Raw genomic sequence first — 18838 nt, 5'->3', positions numbered from 1 at the left:
TCTATATGCTTCTGCTGCATGTCTAGGTCTGTGTAGACTCCTAGATGTGGAAAGTATTTCAAGTGCCTTGACTGGAGCAGTTTTCCTGCTGCCTCTAGCCCCACCTCTGAGCACCAGCGCTGTGCTGGCAGCTGCCCCCTGCACTGGTGCATTAGCTGCTCCTAGGTTGCCTCCACCCTAGAAAAAGCTTAAGAAATGTTAAAAGCTGTTAATTAAGTCCGAAGTTTCAATGTAGAAGGAGTGACCAAGGTATGCATTAATGCCTTTTGAGTAAGTCAAAGTAAGGTTGGGGAGCTTTAGATCTGGCTGAACCCTGTTGCCATTAAAACCGCTTTCTGCTATCTGCAATTATAATGCAGCTAATTCTTTCTGACATTATTTTTTTAGCTCTCTAATCCAATTTCTAACACACAATGTTTCACGAGGCAATTTTAAATCTTAGTTGAGGCAAAAACTTGCCTCTGTGTGAATGTTCCTCCTGGCTCCTGTGTTTCATCTCCAGCAGGACAGACCCTCTTTGCTTGAGTGTACCTCCGATCCCTGCTAAGATTATGCCTGGATAAGTGCATGGCATTTGTATTTGGGCCCACTGTAATCGGAAACATTTCCTTAACAAATGGCACATTTTTACTGTTTAATTAGTCAAGTAATGGTTGGATGGACTTCAGTCTGGTTCTTACTAACAAATGGATTTGTACTTTGTTAGAAGGGGGTATGTTGGTCATGAGGAATGTAGCTCAAGAAGGGGCAGTTTCGATGCCAGACAATTCTCCTTTACAAGCAGCATTGCTCTTACTGTGGTAAAAAGCTTTTCCAGGCAACATTACCTCAAATGCAGGGCTGCAGAGTGCCAGGTGTGAGTTCATCCTCTCCTTCCTCGTGGTTTCCAAGTTTTCCTCTCTACCTAGGGAATTTGGTGGCTTAAACCATGGCCCTGCACATATGTGTCTGCCTTCTATATCTCCTCCTGCTGCTGTGGTGGGTACCAGTTCCCCCTCAGTCTGGGGTCCCACCTCCCATCCCATGGGGATATTTCTGACACCTGGATGGTCCTGGCTGTCCACATGCAAGGCCTTCAGCTCTCACAAGTGAGAGCTGAAATAGTGAACCTTCCTGGAAAGTTTCTTCCCTGGCAGTGTCCTTTCTCTTGTAATTGCCTTCTGCTCTTGCCAAAATTGAGGAGCTGGGCAGGAATTCTTTTGTCATCTTTTTGTCTAGACAGACCTGGGGGCAATGTCTGAAGCCTGCTACGGGAGATGTTTCTATGCTTCTTCAACTTACAAAACAGAGCTGTAAGATTCTTTGCCAATGCTGTTTTGGCAGTCTGTGTCCCAACAGGCTTTATTCTGGCTGGTTAAGCAGATTAAAATAACCTGAAAATTAATGACTTTTTTCTTAGCACTTGATATGCAATTACACATGCATGTAAGACAGTAAATCTATATAGGGTTGCACTTCAGCAAGCAAGAAATTTGCTATTGGCAAATTAGTTGTAGTAGTGCAAGTGGACTAATAGGCAGAGCAGTGCAGGATATGACACTGAGTAGCCTGAGAGTAGGGGTTGTCTGCCCCTGGAAATACCTACTGGAAATTTGAGGGGTCTTTCACCCCCCACCCCAATCTGGCCTTTTCTAAAATGTCAAGCCATAAGCAAAAGCTAAGATTCAAAGCTGCAAGATGAAGTCATTAGTTAATGGGTAAGAGAAAGAACATTAATAATTTCAGTCAGAGTATATTTGGAACTTCTGGCTGCTGGATATAATAAAGTGTTGTCCATACATACTAGCTTGTAACTAAATGTGGAAGAAAGAACACCTTACAAACATATGGGATATTTAAAATTATTGTAGGAATGTAGTGATCTGCAGTCTGCTGGCTGGGCAGAGGGACAAGGAAAGGAGAGTAAATTTTTAACTGCATCTTTCCCTATTCTCACTTTCTTCCTAACTCATCTCCAAGCCCTAATATCTGTTTACGCAGGAATTCTCATGTGACCTCTTAGTAAAATGTAGTATCTGCTTTGCATCGTTCACCAACATGAAAATGGACAGAAAGCTCATCTACTCCATATAAATGTAGATATTTGCATAAACCTGAGTGCTAGATGCTGTTTGCTTAAGAGAAAGAAGCTGACCATAGTCAATGTGAACCCATCATTATCTTCACTATCTTTCTTCTCTTCAGGCTAAGTCCTTCAATACAGCCACTCTTCCTCATAATGTACTTTTGTCTCTATCCTATAGCTGAGGTGCTGAGGATAACGTCTGACAGCAATACTATTAATGACGATTAACAGTAGCAGTGATTTTACTCAACATTTGTGTCTCCTTTTGCTCCTTTTCATACTTGAAAATAGGGGTTTTTCCTACAAATTTCACTGTGAGTAAACAAAAGCTGCTTTATTTCCTATGCTGAGCTTGTGATTTCATTGCTTGTGTAAATACAAGAGTGGATTTGCACAGCATCGGTTCTTCACACAGATTAAATTGTGCAGGCTGCTCTCAGATATTTTCCAAGTTTTACAGGCTTTTTCAATGCATCTAATGCTATTTTCTAGAGCCCTCTGGTGGGGGGAGATTACAAAAATATGAAGTGTCGGCTTACTAGTAGGGAAAACACTAAAATAAATAAATTGGAGAGGGACAGTTTTTGCCGTCAAACTAACATCACATACTGTCTATACAAGACAGCCTTTGTTATTTTTGAATCACAAAGAATCACTTGTATTAACAGGATATATACCAGAGTGATTTCAGTCACTAATTTCAGTGAATTAATTTACAGAGAAATTATACAAGGGTGGGCAAAGATCATCTTTCTCACCATTTGAGAATACTGAAGATTTCAGAATGTGAATTTGTTCCTTCTCAGAATTAGAAAAAGGGAAGCCCAAATTATTATATCAAAGGAAGAAATAACTTTTCTGTTTCTTTCAAAGGATTAATTCATAGTCCATGGAAAGCAGAGAACTGATTCAACAATGGTTTCCTGGGTTGCATGAGCAAGTCATAGGAATCTTCAGGTGGCACTGGGAAGAGAGACTATTTCTTTGATCAAGGTGGCAATATCTTATTTAATGTAATAAAGTTGATTTCTCCTGAAACTTCTCATTAAGGCTAATTTGGAAGTCTCAGTTTAGTTTGTCTTCCTCTTTCAAGCCAAGCCTTCAGGCTGCAGAGGGTGGTGAGGGGAGCTGGCAAGCCCAAAAGGCAGAAGCAGGCACCCTGCTTTGTGGGGCCTCACTTCTGTGTTAAAGTCCATACAGGCAAAGCCTTTTATAAAAGCCCATGAAAATTAGTTTGGCACTACATAACTGCTGGAGTCTGGAGAATCAGGCCTTTTAGACTCAAAAAGAGGAAAAGACACAAAAAACCTAAATTCTACTTGAAGTGAGAAATACTTCTAGTGCTTCAACTCCCTTTTGCCTTTGGGAGGGAAATCCATTGCAAAGTTTAGCTTACTCTGAATGTGCATTTTTTGAGGCTTTGTGCTCAAATAATTATTGCATAGGACTTTTCCAAAGCAGATTGTTTCATGCTGGATTCTTTGATAATTGCCTTGTTTTGTAGTGGAGTTTTGAAGATAAAATTTCTGAAATACTTACCTTCACTGTAAGACAGGATGTTTTCACCCAATTCCCTGAGGGTGGATAATGTAATTCAGAACTGAAAGTTGGTGATCACCTTGCATTTGCTCCCTGGCTTCTGTAAACAACTTTCACTCCGTGTGTGCAGGCACCCAGATTCAGAACCTGCCTGTGCATGCTGAGGTTTGTCTGTATCCTCTGTCCCATCTAATCACCTATAATTCAAAGTACACAGGATACCTTTAGCCCTTATGTTTCAAACTTCCCTGTGTATCTTAGGCATGGCTGGTGCCTTACTGGCCTTTTATTTCACAGAGCAATGCACATTTCTATGTGCAAACTATGCAAGAGAAGGCAATAAAGGGGGCTCTACTCCACAAACTGAAGCAGTCCTAACTTACTACACCAACCTACCACACGGGTTTGGACACAGCTTTGCGTTTGTCTCCCTGTAGGATTTGATTGAGTAATTGATGTATATCAATTCCAGTATGCTTGGGCAGTGAATTTTCAGAGGGCACTGCAGTGAAGCCCTCAGCAGTCCTGTTTTGTTTGCAGGATGGGACAGCTCCCCTGTGGATTGCCTCGCAGATGGGTCACAGCGAAGTGGTGCGAGTGATGCTGCTCCGGGGAGCTGAGCGAGACGCCGCGCGTGATGTGAGTAGCGCTTCCTCCTGCGCTCTGTCTGCAGCCGAATGCCTCACCTGGGGGCTCTAAGTCTGCCTGGATGGAGGCTTGGTGGCTCCAGAGTCCGTCCTGTTTGTCAGGTGGCAAAGTCCCACCACAGCTTTCCTTTTCCCCGTTGTGTCTGGGACAGCTTTCTGGAGGAACCTTCTGGTACAAGGGAATAGAAATGTCCATGTGGTTGAGAGACAAAGATGGTATTATGGTGTCACTGGTTCATTTTATCCTGAAGCTTTCACCCACCAGAGAAATCATCCTCCAGGTGCCCTAAAAACAGCAGCACATGCTGTGGAGGTGCCCCCTCAAAGGTGATGAGCAGAGGAGACTCTTCTCTCTGCTGCGTGGGGTTTCCCTCCAGCTTTTTCTTCTCCTCCAGCTTCCCCTGCAAGGAGAATGCAGACAAGTAATTTTTGACGTTCCTCTTATTTTAAAGGATGGCACCACTGCTTTACTGAAGGCTGCCATTAAAGGCTACAACAATGTGATAGAAGAGTTGCTGAAATTCTCTCCCACACTTGGCCTGCTGAAGGTTAGTAGTGAAACATAAAGATTTTTTTCAGCAGAATGCAAGAAGACAAAGGGTTTGATAAGGTCATTTATAACTTCCCTAGTGGAAGATGATAGGAGTTTGAGCAAAAAAAATTAAAAAAAAAAAAAAAAGAAATTCTCTTTTTTAGCCTTAATGCCACTCACAATTTTTTTAAACAAAACTGTGAATTTAATTCTTGGAATGAGGAAGCACATTGTGTCACAGAGGAAATTCTGCTTTTTGTCACTTGATTTTATTTCTACTGTAAGTAGATTACTCTTGAGTGTACAATTTTAACATTACACCCAGCCTTCTATTGCATTTAGTCAGCAAAATAGTCTAAATGATCTGTTGTGAGCAGATTCTCGACTTGATTTTGTTTTCCTCTGAATTCATAAAGTGACGTGAAAAATAACAGCTATTTGGAAGTTGCTTTTTAATGGGTGACCTAATTTTATGTGTCCATTAATCACATACTTCGATAGCCTCTGGGCATGCAAATGATTGGCAAACTTAATGTACTTGAAAATGTAGGTGGCATCAACTTAGTTATTAATTTTGAGTATGAAATAGCTTCCACACATATTTGAACTGTCAGTTCGCAACCACAAACAAACAAAAGGCCAGCCATAAAAACCCCCACCTATCAGCTGCCTGACACTGAGGCCATTAATCATCAGAGAGAAGACAAAATGCACAGATGGCTTCCATTACTACTTGTGCTTCTGTTTCACTGGTTAATGGCTGATTTTGCCAGGCAGAAACATGTGCTGTGTTCATGTCACCTCTGATCTATTGCCAAGGCTGATTATTAAAAGGAAATACTGCTGTGGTAATGTGATCTTGACTTTCATTTTTATTAAAGCATTTAAAATCACATCCTTCACATCCCACTAGGGGCTGCCAGCACCCTAAATCAGACCCTATGCCTTTGATGACCTAATCTCTCCCATGTCACCTCTTTCTCGCTCGTAGGTCTGTTCTTTGCAAGCATTTGTGTTTCACTGCCTTTTGCTTTTCTTCCCATGCATGGGACAAACACCTCCACTGGCATTTCCTAGAATGGGACCTCTGCTCTGCATGCAGCCGTGCTGAGTGGCAATGTGAGGACAGTGGCGCTGCTCCTTGAGGCAGGAGCGGATCCGTGCCTGAGGAACAAGGTGGGTCCTGGCTCTCCATTCTCCCAGGCACAGGGGGAGCACTCAGCCATAGAGCCATGTGTGCCATCGAGGTAGGGGCAGCCCATGCTTCTGTGTAGAATTCAGGGCATTGCCAATACAAACAAAAAGGAATAAAAAATCCCAAATTACAGGCACCTTCCTCATATCTTACGTAGATCTGTTAGGGTTTTTTTATTAGTTTTGCATTCTTTTGATAACAGCAATTTTTCCATAGAAAACTTACCAAAGTTTTATCTCATGAAGTGTTTTAAAATTACATGTTTGATAATTCTGTGAAAATGTCTTCCTCTGACATGTTTCTGAAATATTTGCTGCTAGGGTTTGATATTGGTTTGTTAAGCTGTAAATGAATGGTCTGGCATTGACTTCTAGGTAAGTGAAAGTTTGTAAAACAAGCAATCCCCCACATACGTTGTAAATATTTTTGTCATTTAATAGAAAATCTGTGGCTGTTAACTTCTGCATCATTCCACTTGATGGCAGCACAGTTAATGCCACTCACACAGTGAGTGTTACATAGTCTCTGTTAATAGACATTTTGGGTTTATAATAGAACCTGAAAATGCACAAAGTTTTTCTGCTGCTGATAATGATCTACAGCAGCAGGGGTGTGCAGCAGAAGAAAGTGTGTGGCTGAAACCTTTCCTGCTGGGTTTTTTTTGGGGGGGGGGGGTTAGGGTTTTTTTGGTTTTTTTTGGCTTTTAGTTTTTGTAAACAACATGCCATTTCACATGACAGAGTATATTTGCAGGACAAAATTACCGATTTTCAGAAGCAACTTCATCATAAATACTTTGTGTTACCAAAATTATATTCAATAAACAAAAAAAAAAACAATACCAAACTCATGTTCTATTACAAACCTTACAGCAAACACTATTTTAAGTCATCCCTTGGAGTTTTATGGACATAAGGACCATGAGTACATAAGGACCATTAGTACATAAGGACCTGCTTCATCTCCCCTGAAAAATTAGCAGCTATGCTCTCCTTTACTGCTGTGGCAGAAGCATAGGGAACCCACGGGCGTTTAGCCTGAACAGTCAGCACAAAATAAGCTGTCAGTCAAATTCCATTCTGGGATTGTTTTGAAGACTTAAATGAGACTTCAACAGTAAAAGATGCTTTCCTAAGATATCTTCAACAGTGCTGGAGACAACACTAGAAGAAGCCCATGTCATTATAATGACCAGTATGATCTTCTCTAGAATATAATGCTTTTAACCATGATTGGGAAATACTTTTTCATTTCTGCTAACCTCAAGGGTTTTTTGTTCCAGGCAAATGAATTACCAGCAGAACTAACAAAAAATGAACGCATCCTCCGACTCCTCCGTGCAAAGGAAAAGCAAAGGAAAAGCTAATGCCTCCCTACAGCAGATGCAGTTTGACAGAGATGTGCCCTGACCACAAGCAGCATGACAGTAATCATAGGCTGGAACAGTTTGAGAACTGATTAGACTGTCCAGTACACGCTCCCTGAACGCACCAGGCCCTTGCCAAGGGTCACCACGGGCTGGGACTCCGCCCGGCATCGCTGAATGCAGGATTGTGACAAGAGCAGGGGGTGGCCCAGGAGCTGCCTCTGCACCACGGCCCTGCCTGTCCCCAGGGATCCCACTGATCCCAGCACCCCCGTTTGCTCCCCATGCATCCCAGCACAGGCAAGCACCCCTGCTGCTTCAGACACACACCCCCATGCTGTCATGGCACACACCTGTGACAGCGTGGGCAGGGAAGCACTCACCCTTGCGCCAGAAGGATACCCTGGACCTTGCAGCTGTTTGGATTCAGCTGCCTACAGAGCAGCCCCTGCCCTTCCTTTGCTGACAGTGACCATTCCTCTCCACCTCCAAGTGCCACATGAGACTAGAGGTGAGATGCTGCCCGAGCCGTCACAACAGCAAAAGTTCTCCTGTCAGCCAGGGCTGAGGTAACAATTTTGCTACTACATGAAGCTCCATAAAAATGATCAAGAATATTACAAATTATGTCAAAAGCTACCAACCAAACAAAAAGCAAGGGGAAGTCCTCTCAATTGCAGCATCTTGATCTACCAATCTGTCCAGCAACAGTAACACAGTGGAGCAGTTGATTTTGAGATGCCTATGCAGCTTATGGGGATCCTTCCCCAACCTTGTGCGCCTTTTTTTGGGTAGAGGAGGACTGGTTGCTGAGCAAACCAACCATGCCCAAAAGGGCATTTTTTCCACAGGTGCAAGTACGTCAGAAACCGAGCTGTCAGGCACAACAAACCACACAGATGCTACACAAGTGGTATGTGTATGTTCTGCACCCAGATATGTGACACCATGGTTTGGTACCCACAGGTATTATGCAAAGCACTCATTCCCCAGGTCTGTGGCAGGAGCTAAGGAAGAAGTGCACAGTGCACAGGTGTTTCAGCAGTTGGTGAGAGGGTTACACGTGGCCATACCTGAACAGACCCACTAATTATTGCAGACATGGAAAATGAAGTCTGAATGGCAGTTTTGGCCTTTATTGTGGTTAAGACACTTAGACATGCTACTTGTGCCTGTGTGGGGAAGGCAGTGCAAATTGCAGGTGGCTTGTGAGGACCTATGTTTTAACCATGATGCTCTAAGACAGCCCATTAAAACCCAGTCGTTTCTGCAGTATAAACAGTATATACCATGTCCTGTTAGCCACAAAAACATTAGAGATTAATTTGCAGTGAGTTGAGGTAAGAGGTTAGTTCAGTATATAAATGCAGTCACTTTACCCACTTTCAAACCTTGGCAAATTATTGAATTGCTTTAAAAGGAAGATTGTAAGGACAAAAAATAATTCTTGCTTAAGAAATGTCTGCCTGTGTTTCAGCTGAACTGCTGCATTTTTGCTTTGGTGAGGAAATCTATAAGTGAGCTAACACAAATGAATGTAGTTTATGTATTGCAAATTAGCCATATGAATTATCAAATTATAAAATTTTTCCTTTTGTGAGTAAGTTAGGTAAGAAGTCAGTGTTCTGGTGAAGAGAACAGAACCAGGTGTACCTTTTCTTGCATGCTGGAATTCCTATTCAATTTCTATTCTGCATTAAATAGGAAAGCTTTAGGTTTTCCAACAATGTAATAAGAAAAATTTATTTGTTTAGGTAATTTATGCTGCTGTATTTTTAAATTAAAATAATGTTGTGCCTAACAGAAACTTGCAGATGAACTGGTATAGAACCAAAGAATTATGCAAGATGCTTAAAGAATGACTGTATCCAGAGTTAAGTTCTGCAAGAGACTAAAAAATACTGAGCAGGCAGAAATCTCAAGAGCCTTATTGGGATCTTAAATTGCACAGCATTACAAGGGACTGCACTCTAACTTCTTTAACAAACAACACTGGAGAGGACAGGTTTATTTGGAGCCTCCAGTGGGCTGAAGATGAACATACTTCACGTATTATTTTGGAGAACAGTAGAGGGACTCTGGTCAGCCTGGCCTCAATACTGAACTTTCATGCTAAATTTTCTACAGATCAACAACTGGCAACAACTACACTCTCAAGGTGAAAAGCCCTTTCATATTTGTAAAGGAGGTGAATAATTAGAAGGTCTTCAGTAGCTATGCAATAAATACTCTTAATACCAGACAGGCTGTAGTAATCACACAGTACTCCTGAAAAATGTGGAAGCATCCCTTTTTGGTGAAGGTCTCCTGTTTTTTCCTGATAGCAGAGCATAGGAAAGAGGACAAGGCAAGCCAACAGTGGTCCTGCAACAGCTGAAGTAAGGAAGCTGAGACAACAAATGCAGGTATCCAGTATCTACAGGTGGCCCTTCCTTTCTGCAAGGTGTATTTTCCTGGGAGAGTTGTCTCATCCCAAAGGAAGCAGTTACTCAGCAAAGAGCTTCTTCAAATATGCCTGTCCAGTGAAGATGCATGTCTGGTCCTCACCACTTAGAGTAGGAATTTCCAAGTCCTGTGTCCAGCTGCCTCTATGAATGGTCAGTGCAGCTGGGGATCTCTTGAAACATGTGAAGAACACCTGGGTCCCTGTGTCCCATACAGAGCATCTGCTGACCTTCTGAAAGGATGCAGCTACCAGGGTTAGGTTTTTTTGGTTGGGTTTTTTTTGGTTTTTTTTTTTCTTTTGGTTCGTTGGTTCTTTTTTTTTTGGGGGGGGGGGTTTAGTTGGGTCTGTTTCATTTGTTTTTTTCATTTTGGTTTTGGGGGTTTTTTGAGTGATCTTGTGCTATAATGGGCTTTTCTTATTTCTGAACAACATTTAAAATGTGAGGCTAGCGCAGGTTAAAGGGAGAGATTTGCTGGTCTCTTCTTGCCCTTGTTAGTGCTGGCTGATACAACACACAGGATCCATCACGGAGACCTGGCACTGAAGTCTTTCTCTGCCTGATTCTGGCTGAAGTTGAATCTAGCTTCAGCAAAGACACTATTCAACCAAAATGAGACTTGTGGCATGGAAACCTTCTATTTGGGAGCATTTGTTTCATCTTGGAGCCTTTGGCGAGAGGGATGGTTTCAGTTTTGGGCTCCCTGTAACCCAAAGGTGCTTAATCTGCCTGTATATGGGCTCTAAAGTTGCAATACTGTTTATCACCATGCAATTAATGTTTTCACAAAGAAACCTTAATAATTATTACTATTTATGTAGCTGTTGTTATCTTTAAAGTGTTCAGTAAATACTGCTGTGGTTTGTTTGTTGTATTAAAAAGGAAGCCCGTTTTCCCTTGGTGGCTGAAGTGATTCACTAATACTGGCAGCTGTTCTTTGCATAGTTGTGGTGCCTTTTGTGTAAGGTTTTCCAAGTGCTCTACAGACTTTATTTATCTTTGTAAGTTCCAAAATGTATTGCTGAGGTAAGCAAGGAAGTAAATTATTTCCTTCACAGACCAGTGAAACAAACTAGCTCTTCATCGGTTCACGTCAACAGAAAATAGTAAATTTAGACATTTAGATTGAGAAATTATGGGGCACTAAACCAATTTCATAGATGACAAGATGAAGATAGATATAATATAAAGATGTGAAATAGAACTGTGACAGAATAACACGACAATTTTTTTTCTGAGTTGGTTTTTGGGGTTTCTTTTCCCTTTAAAGTGGCATGTATCCATCTTACACCCCAAAACAATAAGCTCCACTAGCACACTGATTTCAGGTTTGCTTCTCTGCACATTCAGAGCCAGAGGCTCAGCAAGCTATCCCCTCTACATTTATGCAGGTGCTGTTAGCCTGGTGACCTCTCATCTGCTGCAAGTGAGTACAAAGAATGTGTAACCAATGAGTCAATGAAAAATATAGAGCATTTTTCTTCTATTTCACTAGTATCAAGCTGTCACTGTTGATCTAGTTTCAGAGGAACGAGACACACTCTTTCAAGGAGAGAAAGAAGCTAAAACTTTATTTTTACATCTCTTTATATAAAGTTTCATAAACCCTCTCATGTCTATCTCCTGTTGGTTGGTAACAAGCTGTTACCCCGTAGTAATTGCTCAGTCTTGGACAAGGTGCAAGAATGGGTTGTTTGTGAGATATTGTTTTTGTTCTTTTACTGAGACAGTTGGGATTGTTGAATTAGGTGCAAGAAAAAAGTCCTGATCTGTAGAATTCTTTTTTGCTATTGCTTCTGTTTTCATGAAGAGCTGTTATCTTTCCCGCGGCTATGTTGAACCAAGACTCAGTATGCAAGGCCTTACACAGGTAGGCCTGCTGCTGGCCACCACATCAAGCAGTTGTGTGATAAGGGATGAGCACAAGGAAAAGCCTGCAGGGTCTAGAGAGAAATGTCATCCCAGCATAGACATAGTAGTGGTGGAGCCTCAGAGGTACCAAAATACATGGAGCTCTTAATTTGGATTATCACTGCAGTGCAGTGTGCAGGGGCATCTATTCAGTAATGATACAAAAGGCAATATTGTTCCATTTGACTTGCACATACCTTTCTTCTCCTGGCATGAAACCATCTCACTATTGATTCACCACCTTTGTTTAGCTTAGAAGAGCTGAGAGAATTAGAGCATGAGATCAAATAGCTGCAGGTTATATTTAATGCTCTTTACAATGATGATTATCTGCCTCACAGTCAGAGTTAATTGCAAGAATAGTTCACACTTCCTTTTCCAGCCAGTCTTAGTGACTGTTGGAAAATCCACAAATTAACCAAATCTAGTATCTCAGAAATTTCAGAATTGTAGCACAGAAAGTGAGGTAGCACAAACGCCAGCCCATTTGTACTTCATTTGATATGAGCACTGAACAGACATAAAATACAGCCCTTGCCTGGAGTCATTGGTGTTAGAATGGTAATGTTTGTTACGGGCCTAACCAATGGTAACACACAAGGCTCTTTTTCCCAGCAACAAGATATTGTACTGCACACCTGGGACCAAATGAAGTTGTGCCTCCTCACAGCAGCTCTGCTTTTGGCCCCTGGGAATGTCATGAGAGTTTCATACTGTTCTGAATTCTTCCCTTTTTTGACCTAATCGTTTATGCATTTGATAAACCATATATAAATTTATGTAGCTCCATGTGAGACTAATATTCTGCATCCAGAATGTTGCTTTACTAAAATATGCTTTTCCATATAATTTCAACAAAAAATATACTACTCAGATAATCTTATTCTGCATATTTCAAGATTTCTTTGCTTTCTTCTCTATTCTACTCTATTTACAATACCAGAATTAGTTTCTTATTTACACAAAGACCACTTTGTTCTATTCCAGTTGATCAATTAGGCTGTTATTGTGTTCCAGGTCTTCACAGATGAGATAGCAATCACACACACACACACACACACACAAAAAAAAAAAAAAAAAGATTGGTGTGGCTTGGGACCAGGAAAACTTAATTTATTAATTTAGCATAACATAACAAGGTTTATTTCAAACATCCAGACATCAGTGACAAGGTTCCCTTTACATTAACATCCATTAGGTCAGATATCCCTGAAGGGAAGATTATAAAAGGTAACATTAGGAACCAAAGGAATAAGACAGTACTTTTAATTAGTCAAACATGTCTTCTATGGTTCTGTTTTATTCCTAGATGTAAAACTGGCCCTTACACTGATCAGACATATTTCAGCTAAAAAAGTCAACACTCTGTTGATATGCTTATTATGGTGTGCAGTGGACTATGTGCATTATGAAAAAGAAAAGTCTACACTGAAGCCCATATTTTGACATATTTTCACTGTGTTTGGCATCCCAGGCTTTTTGCCTTATTTCTACAATTTTCTATTGTGATGAGCTAGATTTTGAGTAGCTCATCATCAAAAATTCCTATGGCCATAACGCAATAAAGCATCTCACTCTATTCAGAGAATATAAAGGGAAAGTATTGTGACTTGTTCATGGCCTAAATCACTACAAAGGATGATTTCTGGGAGTGAAAAGCCCCTTAATTTTGCACATGAAAGCATATCAAAACACTATCAAGAGTCTGAAACTAGACAAATTCAAAATTCAAGCTGTAGATTTTCAAGACTGAAGATGACTATTTCAGAAACAAATTGTTGAGATGGTTCCCTCATCACTTGCTTTTTAAAAAAAAACCAACAATTATTTTTCATTCTGAAAGATGTGTAGTAGCTGAAACATTTTGTGTTTGATGTGGAAATTACTGGATGAAATTATATGACATACAGGAACTAACATTATGTGATCATAATAGTCCCTTTGATCTTGAAATATATGAATCAATACACTTTTTGCTTCACCTCCTCTGTGACTTAGAGAGATGCTAACTCTCAGGGGGTCAATAACAGGACCATATGCCTAGCAACTGTGGCAAGATTAAATCTGAGACACATACCTAAGCTATCTCTAGATAATCCATTTTGCTCTCACAATGTTGAGAAGGCACTTTAACTGGGCTAATGCTTTAATGTCCTGCTTTTAATGTCCTGTCAAGTCAGTTGGTTCAGAACTGGCACCAGAGCTGCATAGTGGAGCTTACCAGAGAGCAAGGATCAGCAGAGTGATCTGAGATGTGCTGTTGGGGAACATAGCTAAGTGAAGAATGAACATGGGACACAACTTTTTGCAATGGCAAATGGCTTGGATGCACAGATGAAGCATGACAATAACCTGCAGTGCAGAGCTGAAACACTCTGCAGTTTTATACAGATTGCACAGCTATGTTCTTGTGTGGTATATACATGCACATGTATGAATGCATCCAGCACATGGATATAGGCTCTCATAATCCCCTCGGAAGAGTGATATCATGACCTCATGATCTGCTTGCCTGGAATATATTGCATAAGAGGCAGAAGAATTATCCTGCTTTGTGAAGACTCCAAGAACAGTTTCTGCAGGTGGTTGCCATGGCCAGGCTACTGCATCAGACCCTGCTCACTGGGACAAACTGATATAAAACTGACAAAATGTCTTTGAATCAAAATCAGTCTGTTCCTCAGGTGAATTTTAGTTTAGAAACCCATCTTGTGTTCTTCCTGACAAATCAGATTTTGGTAGTGCCCTTAGGCACTCTGTGACAGTTCTGCCCACATTTTCCACTTGGACAGCAAATTGTCACCACGTGGCAGCATGGTGCTGTAAGGGCTCAGTAAACTGATGGTCATGCAAACCATACACAGCTGTTAGTAGATCAAACTTTGAATTTGTCAGCATTTCAGGGCTTACGCACAGTCTCTGGCATGAGGACACACTGCACATATTTGCTCACAGCAGTAAGTGCAGAGTGTCTGCTGACTCCACTGCAATAATAAGCTGCACTTCTGCAGTGCATTTCTTCAACAGCTCAGTGGTTCACACTGGTTTTGGAGCTCTTGGGCTACATATTTTCACACAATTGGAACCTCTTTATAGAAGAGGAAATCGCACTGGCTAGATTGGGACTTGCCCACTTCATCCAGCAAGTTTGTTGCAAAGCTGGAGCAAACATTGAGTTGATTCAATTCGAGTCCCAAACTTTTGCTAGAATGCAATAAATAACTTTACCTAAATGTAATAAAAATTGACAAGTTTCATTGACTTCAATGATAAATGCAGAAAGGATGTGATTTAAGAACTGTTGAAGTTAAATAAGGATACACTGGCACAAGTTAGTAGAGCAAAATACACTAGGGCAGATAAAAAGATGAAAAGATGATAAACAGACTTGATTAAGCATCACCTGACACACTACTTGCATATTTAAGTGAGTACTGGCACCATCAGACACATTGCTTTCAGCCCCCTCACTCTGATTTGATGCCACATGGTTAATCTGAAGCCAAGAGCATCTGACCAAAATGACAGGTACATTGAGTTGTGTATAATTAAAATCCAAGCAGGCCTCCACAGCTGGGAGAGGCAGACAAATGAGAGCTGATCAAAAGAATAACAAATAGTTTATAACACCAAATAGGAAACACCAGGTTTGTTTGGTATTAGCATTATTCTGGTTTAGCTGGAGAAACAGTCTTGGAACAAGCTACAGTGGTTTTGTCTGAGTCTAGGAAAACCAGACATATGAGAAACTGGGTGAAACTTCTCACTCACCTGTTGCAGCTTGTCTGCACACAGATTGCAAGACATCCCCAAGGAAAACATCCCACTTTCCCATGAGCTTGTGAAGGGTGCTGCTTACCATAGCTCCCAGTCCTTGCTAGTGCCTCTGCGTGTTATTGCAATAGAAATAATAAAGGCTCATTATGAATTATGGAGAATAAACAGCAATAGACATTTTAATTGATTTTGCTGCAAAACAGTCACATACTGTGTTTCCATTGGTAGGCACAAGTAACTCCACAGACAGATTGCCATATAGAAATTGCAAGGTCATTACCACTAGGTGTTCAGTTTCTACTGGAAGTGGTAACACAGGTTTCATTTCTGCATTGAATAAAGGGATGGATACACAGCAAAGCCTATACCTCTGCAGAGAACAATCCTGGCTTTCCATCAAAGACACAGAACACAACAAAGTTATTTCACGTGAGCTTTCCAGCAGGCAACTCTACACCATCCAGGGGATCCAGTGAGGGAAAGGGCTGATTTTACCCTAATGGACAATTAAATGACTTGTTCAATGAATTAGTAGCAGGTTCTTCTTCCAGACAGGAAAATTTTGTTTTGTATATATGCTGCTGAGAACCAGAATAAGTGTTTCCCATAAACCTTCCAAGTCCATGACAGTTATGTATAATTCTGGGTTTAAAAGGGAACTTTATAAAACATAACTTGATAAATGTCCTTCTCATGGAGCAGGAAGGAATGAGACTCTTGTCTTTTGGGCCTTGTGTATCACAGACAAGGCAATGAGCTGTTGTCAGCATGTTGGTTAACTGGGTTAACTATTCCAGGCTACTTTTTTCCCTGCCTGCAAAGAACAAGATAACCTTAAGGTGACACAGTCACAGTGCCAGCTCTGCCATTGATAACACTAATGCAATTATGCTTAAATGCCCCTGAGCTGACAGGTATAGCTCTGCATCCTCATCCCCCAGATCTGGCACAGAGCTGTGACCAAGACCAATGGCTGCAGCAGGACTGAAGGCATACCCTGCTCTGTTCACCTGGCTGCCAGGCTATCAAGGCCACATAAAAACAGATACTTGTCTAAGTTCCAGCATCTGCCATTGCGCAAGATTGCAGTCTTTGTTAATTGGTCTTCATACCTACACCACTTCAGCTTGTGAGTACAAAAAGGCAGCACTCTGAGGGATTGCACTGGAGTAACAGTGTGAATTTAGTCAGCCATCTAGAGATATTTAAAGAGAGTTAGATAAATATTAAAATACTACCCCTTCTCTCTCTTTGTGCTATAGGTGGTAGACAAGGGTGATGTTAATTATTTTATGGTGAAAGTTGTCCTTGCAGTAGCTTTTCTCTGGCTTGTTCCACAACATTGTACATTGTTTCTCTCTCAGCTCCCATTCTTAAATCACTTATTCACTATGTAATTTATACAGAAAGAAAACACCATTTCTGTTCAGTCAGTTTTGCTATCCTTCGCATGTTTTTCACAAGCACTGAAACAAGGTTCTTGCATTTTTTACCTTGCAGCTATGCAAGTTATGCCCACTGAATTCTCTGCTTAAGTGGAGTGCCTAGAACTAGTTCTCCGGCTTCTAGAATCACACTGCATAGTCCTGAATAAATTTATTATTTATGACATGAAAATTAAAACACAATATAACTTTAACTACTCTAGCTTTGTTTGGCACTTGCCAAATGCCAAGTCTTGCATTTAGGGTGGAGTAATCCCACAGAAAAGTACAAGCTGGGCAGTGGCTAGATGGAAAACATTTTGGAAAAAAAGAACAGGGTGGTTGGGCGAAATGCTGAACATGAGTCAGCAAGCTGCATCATCAGCAAGAGGGTGGTCACTAGGTCAAGGGTTAGGGTTCTTTCTCTCTTCAGAACATGTCAGACCACAGCTGGAGTGCTGTGTCCAGGTTTAGGCTCCCCAGAACAAACAAGAAAAACCCAAAAAACCAAACATCTCCCCCCCCCACCCAAAAAAAAAAAAAAGGAAGGAAAAAAGGAAACAAACAAAAAAAAGATACTGACATACTGTAGCAAAATCTATTTTACTGCCACCCCAACAGCTGGGGCTGCTGGAGCAGTGAACTGCGTTTGCTCAGCCCGAAGCAGGAAGCTTGCTGTACTGGCTGTAGGGATATTTTACTAATCATTGCAGCTGCCAAACGGGAGGATGTGGAGAAGGAGGAGTCACACTCTTCTCAGTCAGGAACCATGACAGCACAAGAGGCAGCAGCCTCCAGATGGAACATGGGAAAATCTCTTTAGATACAGGAAAATATTTTACTCCAAGTGTGGTCACTCAGTGGAAGAGTCTGTGCAAAGAAGCTGTGAAATCTCCATCTCTGAAGCTATTAATAGCCGGACAATTCCCTGAGCCACCTGCTCTAACCAGGTTCTACCCTGAGCGGAAAGTCGGATTACATGACCCCGGGGAGGCTGCCGGCCAACACGCCAGCAGTCAGTCTGACACCCAGACTAGTCTGCGTTCCCGTCAGCAGATGGCAATATCAGCTAAATTACATGTTGCTATTCGCACAGCAATGCGAGTTACCTGTCGAGGGAAGCAATAAAGGGGTGGAAAAATTAGAGACTGCATGCACGGAATGCCTCACGCCCTGCTTTTATTGTGCCTCCTCCCAGCCAGGTCCCGAAGTGATCCCAAGCAGAGTCCAAACAAGCAGAGCCAAAGGTAACAAAGCCCAACACGCAGACAGCTCTGGCAGAGCGCAGCCAGCACTCCCAGAACTGCTGATTGCGACAGCGGTCAGCTCCTGCCGGGAGCGGAGCGGGCAGCGGGCACGGCCCCCGGGACAGCCCAGAGCCCCGATCTTTGCATCTGACTGCACCCCCACAGCACGCGGGGCTTCCAGACGAGTCCTCAGAAATCACCAATCAGCAGCTTTGAAGCCAAATTAAGGCGCTTTTCCCAAATCCAAAGGCTTTTAAAGCGACTTGTGATATTTACAAATTGAGCGATTAACACTCCCGCGCGGGGACGATGCCGCTGCCCAGCAGCGAGTGCAGCTTGGGCGGGATGGTCCATCCCGGAGGAGCACGGCTCCGTTCCCGCACCGAGACCAGCTTCCCGCCGGGGCCCCACAGAGCATCACCCCCCGCACCCTGGCGGCGCGGAGCGGCCGTGGCGTGATGGGCGCCCCGCCCGCCGCCGGGACAGGCCGTACTGGGAAGGCGGTGCCGGGGCGGTTTTTCTGGGCGGGCGGTGAGGAGGGAGGAGGTGCCAGGGGCGGTGTTTCTGGGCAGGCCGTGAGGGGGAGGTGGTATCGAGGAGGGTGTTCCTGTTTTGGCTGTGCGGGTGAGGCGGTGCCGAGGGCGGGCCGGCGGTCGCGGTTGGCGGTGGCGCTGGGGCGGCCATCGGCCTC

General features: G+C 42.4%; 1 protein-coding gene across 2 annotated transcripts in view; it reads left to right on the top strand.

Annotated features, from left to right (window-relative positions):
* Window positions 1-7344, top strand: part of ANKRD29 (ankyrin repeat domain 29) — a 28328-nt gene extending 20984 nt beyond the window's left edge. The window contains exons 7-10 of one of the 2 annotated variants that reach the window (XM_059484072.1): window positions 4145-4243; window positions 4704-4799; window positions 5861-5959; window positions 7261-7344. In XM_059484072.1, coding sequence (XP_059340055.1) covers window positions 4145-4243; window positions 4704-4799; window positions 5861-5959; window positions 7261-7344 — 378 coding nt within the window. The remainder of the gene's footprint in view (window positions 1-4144; window positions 4244-4703; window positions 4800-5860; window positions 5960-7260) is intronic. The other variant, XM_059484081.1, reaches the window with a different exon arrangement.
* The last annotated feature ends 11494 nt before the right edge of the window (window positions 7345-18838 follow it).

This window comes from Ammospiza nelsoni, chromosome 1 (genome assembly GCF_027579445.1).
Source record: "Ammospiza nelsoni isolate bAmmNel1 chromosome 1, bAmmNel1.pri, whole genome shotgun sequence".
Taxonomy (NCBI): Eukaryota; Metazoa; Chordata; class Aves; order Passeriformes; family Passerellidae; genus Ammospiza; species Ammospiza nelsoni.
Note: the sequence above shows the minus strand (reverse complement) of the source record. Positions and strands in the feature narration are given on the sequence as shown.